Source organism: Rhea americana, unplaced genomic scaffold, assembly GCF_003343005.1.
Source record: "Rhea americana isolate MKP2758 unplaced genomic scaffold, rheAme1 scaffold_13, whole genome shotgun sequence".
In the NCBI taxonomy this organism is placed as follows: domain Eukaryota; kingdom Metazoa; phylum Chordata; class Aves; order Rheiformes; family Rheidae; genus Rhea; species Rhea americana.
In genome coordinates, this window is record NW_028185372.1 from 5,416,329 (window position 1) to 5,423,883 (window position 7,555).

Consider the following 7,555-nt stretch of genomic DNA (forward strand, 5'->3'; position numbering starts at 1 on the left):
TATCAGACATGTTCTCCATAGAAAGCTGCTGATGTGACAAAATCATGGACAATACAGAATGTGAATACAATTAAATGTTTTAATTATATAAGGTATATACTTAAAAATTCCAAGACACCATAAGAGTACCTAGTTCAGACTACCTCGAAGAAGTTAGCCTAGAAGCTCAAGATCTCCTAGCTAATAGGCTCAATGAGAATGGAAAATCACAGAGCAGAGCTAAATTTAAATAAACCATCAAAACAGCATTTACACTTGTATAAARGGATTCAAACTGTCTTGTATCTCTAGTAAGGGACAGGGAGGGAAAAACAAAATGAGGGARAAAAGTTGGAAAGAAAGAAAGAAAGAGACTACCCAGATGATGTGTCAGGGACTACATCTCCATGCTCTTGCAAACTTTCAGGTAAGTACTGCAAGGTCTCTATAGTGAGATTTCACTATCTGAAAACTAGACCATCAGAAATGATATAGAGAAATGACAGAAAAAGCAGGATTCACTATTTAGGGAGTCACCTAGATAACAGGGTTTCTATAAACACTGGGCATACGGCTCTGAGAAATGGGACATCTCTAAAGTATTCTTGCCAAGTTAGGTAACCACTTAGACACTCTATTATTTAAGCTTGAGCTATATAAGCTTTATTTGTTTAAACACTGATGTTTGGTTTCCTATTTTTTTTTTAAATCTTGAAGACCGATCCTAAATCTTAGCCAAAAAAAAAAACAACAAAAAAAAAAAAAACTTTGTTTTGCTACTGAGTTTGTCTTGCACTAAAGAAAAGGTCAGAGTGACAGACAAACTGGTATGCATTATATTCACAGAGGAATTAAACRCAAACAAAGAACACGTGCAGCCTGCCCAAGGCACCTATAGCCCACGATGTGTTTGGGAAAACTAGAAGCCTGCAGGTCTGCCAGGCAATAATATGTTTTWGAGGATAGTATGGCCTAGTGTTGGCTTTGCATTAATTCCTCTACCAGACAAATCATCAGTCCTCCCAGAATAAAAAGACAGACAGAAAACACTTTATGGCCTGGGGGAAAAACCTCACAGTAGTCATGTGCAAACAATTACTTCCCCATGGTTTTCCATCTATACCATTTATTCCATCTCCGGGGTGCAAGGTTAGATCTTATTGTATCTTATGCAGTTTCTCTGCATTTCCCATAGCTTTGATCCAGAGCAAGTTCGAACAACCACTTAGCATTTAAAACCTAAGAAATATTCCCCTAAATTTAGTGTGATCTACAGATTTGTTCAAAGTTCAAATCATATYAAAATAACACTTTCCGGCACTGCATTAATGCCACAAAAAACTGCTTCTTTGAGGATCTGATAAGGTACTGTAAAACACTACGTGACAGACCAAGGAAGCATCAACACTTTCCATACTTKAATACTTTGTTGACAAGAGGAAAAAAAAAAAGTCTGGAGGCAACCAGCATATCTAGGTATAGAATTTGGAGATCTGATCCTCAAATTCATGAATGCTGTAGTCATGTTTTATTTTCATGGGGCTCTTCAGATCCTCAAAGTTTAGCACAAACATAAGCTTCAGTAGATTTCAGACTAAGAATTAGATGAAAAAGAATAATAAAACTTTTTTAAAAGTCCAAACAATTTTTTTTTGTATACTGGATATTTTAAACTACATTATTCAAAAAAGACTTGTTCCAGACAGTGCCAGACTTCACTATCATTTTATATATTAAATTAACTTTGACTATGAGTATAAAGTAACCTTTGCCTTTTCATCTGACAACAAATTATCTTAGTAAGAATAAGATTTTTTTTAATAAATATGATGTTTTTAGGGTTTTAAAATTTGTTGTTAATATCTCAGCAGTATGCTAAATTCCAAGAGCACATCAAATTTTTTTGTTAAACATGATTCATTAGACATCCTCATAAGCAGAACAGAAGTTAACACAATAAGAACCAAATTCTATTCTTAGCTACATGCTGCAACTCCAATTGTGGGAATTTCACTGGCATAAATAAGAACAGTCTTTGGTCTTATGGTAGTCTTATARTGGAAACAGATTGTATTTCTTTGATAATCAAATGAACATTTTCTGAACACAAGTTCACTCCAGTGTTGTTCCAGCTGCATTGCTAACCAAGGCAGTAACAGAAAAGATTATTTTACAATATTGTGCAGCTTGCCTGAATCTGACTATTATCAGATTAAAAGATATTAAGAGAGATTTTATGGAAGCTAGATGACAGTGTCCTTGAGGTAGTACTGACATTGACTCCAGCTGATATATTTTTTGGTCATTAACATACCTTGCTATGTGTCTAGAATGAGCCCTCCAATAATTAGAGCTGAATACACTATGATTTTTAAAATTAAATMATGCCTCTGGGAAAGAATCAGGGAATAGACACCTAAAGAACTTTCAAGCAATTAACCAGAACTGTACTGTCAGGTTAAAAATTAAACACTGCGAAGTAGGTTAAGAGTTTCTTCTCTCTCAAAATTGTATGTTGACACAGAAGGCTCTCAAGTATTTTCTTGAGTGAAAGCACAGATGAGAATGGTACTGCTATTTACGACCAAATGAAGTATGTTTCTCTACTGAATTTTGCGTTATACTTTCTTCTCTAAAAATATTTTGTCCTACAGTACCTTCAAATTAAGCCTTTCAAAAGAAGCTGACAAAGTTTAATTAGATTTCACAATGTCACCTATCTTAAGTAAACTGAAATGCAGAAGACTCATACTTTTTAAGTGACCTCTTATATCACAGGTCTCTATTTCTGAGTACATCAAAATATCTACCTAGACTGAACAATCAAAAACTGAGCTACCCAAATTTAAATAAGATTTTATACAAAAAAAAAAAAAAAAAAAAAAAAAAAGTCAGGCAACTCATTAAACACTATGTGTATTCTATACAGCTTTAAGTACTAAAACTCCAAATAAAATCCTAGATCTAAACCTTTATATACTATGCCATCCTTTCATATCATATTCTAAATCATAGTTCCCTCTATATACTCACGTCCAAGAAACCTAAAATAAAATACCCTTGCACTGACATAACTCCATCACTTACTTTTATTAGCTAACAAACTGCTAGTAAACATTCAAAAATGTTTAATATTGCTAAAATAATGTGAATAACAGAATTAGTACTTTTTTCCCCACATGCTGCTCTTACAAGTCTAAATTTCAGTAAGTACGTATACAGATAATACTAATCAAGCACTTTTCCCACCATTGTCAAAACAAAATCAGAAAACTGAAAGAGTCTGATGTTATTGAGCAGCTTGGGTCAGAGTTTAAAGACTCAGATATAACCCCTGCCCCCATCATCTTTTAACCACAGGAATTCTATGACATTTTGGTATGGTTTGGTGATAGAGATTTTTTAAAACATAACCCAAAGCAACAACATACACATTTGCCTTTATTTAGATTGTAAAGAAGTTGAATATTCTAAAGCAAGCATCCTGTAGAAAAAAGCTACTTGTGTACTTATTCATAGATGCTGCAGGTGATGCCCAGATCATTCCAAGTTAAACAAGCCAAACTCTAGTAACTTCTCTGATGTACTTCTTACCAGGCTTTCTCTGCTGTAAATATTACTCTATGTACATGAACTCTGTAAAAGACTGTTTGTTGGACTGTTATTCCACAACTATAGCAGACGTAATAAACTTGTGAAATGTCAGACAGACATGCAAGCTCAGGCCACGCATTCTAATTCTGCATTATCTAGAGACAGAAGGATATTTATAAACAAAGTGGATCTCTTTCTTTACACAAATAAAGGCGTTATCCTTCCCATAACCCATAAAGGCCCAGAAGGTAAGTGGCTCCTACACTGACCTCCRGTGGATTCAGCAGGATTTCCTTTGCAATTCTAGAAGAAAATCACACAGGGGACAAGAACAGAGGATCCTTATGGACCCGAAAGCACATCCTATGCATCTATTTATTTTCATACATCCATGCTAACAACTGGTACAAAAAGAATTGCCAGTAGCTAGCTGCAGGCAACTAGATTTCATAACAAATCAATCAATGACAGACAATGATGAGGCATTATGTAGTATTAAAAATTATAGAAACTGGAGATGAAAAAGAACCTAATGCTTTTCTGGCCCATCTTCCACATCAAAGCATTTCCAATAAAACACTTTGTTGATCATTTTTAGTTCAGCTTACTTTAAAATGCTTACTTTTATGGGAATTGTGTTTTACCTRGGGAACTATTATAAAATGTAATAGGATTTACTGTCAGGAAAATTTTCTGATATTAAAAATGAATTAAGATAGATTACAGGTACAAATTTGTMATTTTATGCTTCAGGGCATTTACAAAAGTAAAGTGAAAAAATTGATGGAATGTAGCAAACAAAAAGCCAAACACTGCTAATAATTTTTTAAATACTGAACACTTCTCTATTTTTAGTCATATACAAAGAGTGACTATTCTTGTAACATGAAGAGCTTAACTAGCAAATTTTTTCATACAAAAGTGATTGTTGTCACCAGCCTGATATTTAAAAAAAAGATATATGAAGGATAGTCCTACAATGTACTTCAGTCATAAAATAACCAGTTTGCGCAAAGAGTGTATACAGTATAGTTATAAATGCCTGATAATCAGCATATTAGCAATTAATTCAAAAGCATGAGTACAAGAAGAGAACCTTATTACAAATCCTAAATACATTATGAGATTTTGAGATGACTACCTTTCGGATACAAAACTACAGATATTTCAGACTCCTACACTACCAGTGACATATTGTATCCACTACAAAACTACACTAATTTGTAACTAATCTATTTAATATAAACCAACTTTATTTACATACTTGATTTTATATACATATATCTATAGAAGTTATATCAAAAGTATGATACAATAAATTTTACTCTAATCACAAATAGTATTACTTTCCAACTCTACTACCCTGTGTAAACCTAAGTATGTAACAGCTCACAAAAAGATAAATCTCATTAGCTTCAACGGAGACATTACAGACGTGATAAGAGAGGGACAAAGTGCTTACTCTAAGCTTCTTAGAATTTAAACTATAGGTATAATAAGTAGAGTATCAAAAAAGGCTTATATAATCCTAAAATGTATATACAATATACATTTTTAAAGACGCGTAGTACTCAAGTTTTAAATTTGGCACATCTTTACTATTCACTATGCTCCAAAATTTTCTGTTCAKGTTTTTTAAATTAGCTCTACTTTTACTTTTCTGTTATTCTTGTGCTCTGCAAATAGGTAAGAAGTTATGCAGAGAAATTCTTTCAATATAAAATGGCAATGGATTATTGTTACTGTTACAAAGCAGTTCATACTTTGTAATTTTCTATATAAGACAGATGACTTCTAATATCACCCGCATTGCACCTCCTTATCCACCACTGTCAACTCCATTTTCACTTCACTTCATCTTGAAACCACTTAAATTCTTTGTCCCTGCTTTCATACAAAGTCTGTTTCCAAACATCAAATTAAAGATCATTTGTAACCATCAGAGTGCGAAGGCTACATTTATTTACACATACTTTAATCCCAACCATGCTTTCTCCAATTGCTCTCTTTAAAAAGTGCCTTTCTCCTGTGACTTTGGAGGTAACATCTGTTTGTATTCTTTTTAGATCACTATAGATGATCTGCCTGATGTGGTATGAACACAAGATTTCTAAGAAAGTGTGAGCTTATCTACGAACTCACAGATAGGACGGGAGGGAGATGCCATCAGGCTGGACCCAGCAGTCCAGGCACACATAAGCAACACCACCGAAAGTTTGTGGAACTAGTGATATGTCTCAGGACATGGAGAAATTAGTTATCAGGTCTTCACCTCAAATCAGGCACATACATTTTCACTAATACTTAGCCAGAATATGTAAGTCACCCAAACCCTGAGCCCACCATTGCRCTGCTATTAAATGACTGAAACACGTATGAAAGCAAAGGAATCCCTGGCAGTTACTCGGCTCTCCCATCGGCTTTGTGCTGCTTTCATTTCGTGGCTGCGAGACCAAGGGGTCAGGTCTGTAACGCTTCCTTGTGCGGTTGTTCTCATGCTCGTGAGTGGATCCAGCTGAAGGCACTTGTTATCTCTCAGAAAGCATGCAGGACTTCAATAAACTCTAACCAAAACACTTATGATAAATTCACTTTTGTGAGTCATACAGTTACAAGGAACTCTTGTCCAACTCAGTAATCACAGCTGTGAAGAGATAAACAGAGCTCTTTTATTGTTTCTGATGTGTACTAGGTGCTCAGTTTACATAACAGTTTTCAAATTGGACAATAACCTCAGATGACCAGYAAAGGACAACCCAGAACAAGATCATTCTCTTAAGGAAAAAAATATGTAATACTCATGGAATTTATTTCTCCAAGGATATACCTATCTGACAAAGAGCAAATTCTTCTCTGAAGCAGAAACAGACCAAAGAACCATAAAACTAGGTATCAAAATCAGCAAGGATGTTAGCAACCAATTCATGGAGTACTGAGTTTATACATACGTTTTTCCACACTTCTGTTCATACCAAAAAAGAGGGCAGGGTGAAGGAAGGAGTACCCTTTCCTCAAACTACATATCAAAATGTTTCTCAGTGCGTAGATAAAGATACAAAATTTCATACAAACCTTGAGTGAATGTGGCCAATTAATGTAACCAAATGTATCAAAGTATTCAATAAATTTAGTATGCAAGTATTCAGTACTAGAAAAACAGGAAAATAATTTAAAATCTACATGAACCTGTATCAGAATTTTCTCATACCTGACATAGTTAACCCAATATTCTCCTAAGTGTGCATATACTCAAAATTTACAACGATGTCAGTTTTCATATATGCTACAAATATCCTAATAATAGCTGTATTTACAAACTTACTCTAATTCTTCCCATGTGGATACTGTAAAATATTCAGCTTTTTACCTTTTAGTTGTTTTTTTGATAGCAATTTTAGTTTTTTCCCTTGGTATTATTAAAATACTGGTGAAACTAGAAAGCATCTTTGGAATCTTTACAGCTTGTCTACATACAAACATTGCATTGTTGCAAGATCACACGCAAAAATAAATGAGAACTCCACCCTTATATATATGCATGTATTGTGGTATATCAGAAGATGAATATACTATGTATTATGACTTATTTATCCATTTCTATAAATCCTGCCAACCAGAAAGGGTAGTTTTACTATACAATTAAAATTATTTCAGGAGAAACAACATAAACATGTAGATGTTTCAGTGGAATAGTCCTAATGGCAAAAAATTATCTCTGGATCAGACCCGGGAATTATCCTAAGACCAATGAAAGACTCCAAGTTTCCATTTTTATTCTTTAAAAAAAAATCTAATAAAAAGAAAAACACATCGGGAAAACCCACAAGATATAGTTAGTTTAAGAAGAGGCAGACCGCAGATCTGCAAAGTGTCATTTACTCCTATTGAAAAAAAAATAAATAAGCTCTGATCTGTAAATCTTCCCACAGGAGGAATTAGGATAGAATTGGAAGATATTTGTGTAATAAAACAGAATCAGTAT

The 7,555-nt window shown here is 33.9% G+C and overlaps 1 protein-coding gene across 1 annotated transcript in view; it reads right to left on the reverse strand.

The window, feature by feature from the left end:
- Positions 1–6,070, reverse strand: part of HCN1 (hyperpolarization activated cyclic nucleotide gated potassium channel 1) — a 194,224-nt gene extending 188,154 nt beyond the window's left edge. Inside the window, exon 1 of the mRNA XM_085297700.1 lies at positions 5,978–6,070. Within this exon, the coding sequence (XP_085153826.1) occupies positions 5,978–6,070 (93 nt within the window). The remainder of the gene's footprint in view (positions 1–5,977) is intronic.
- Positions 6,071–7,555: the final 1,485 nt, after the last annotated feature.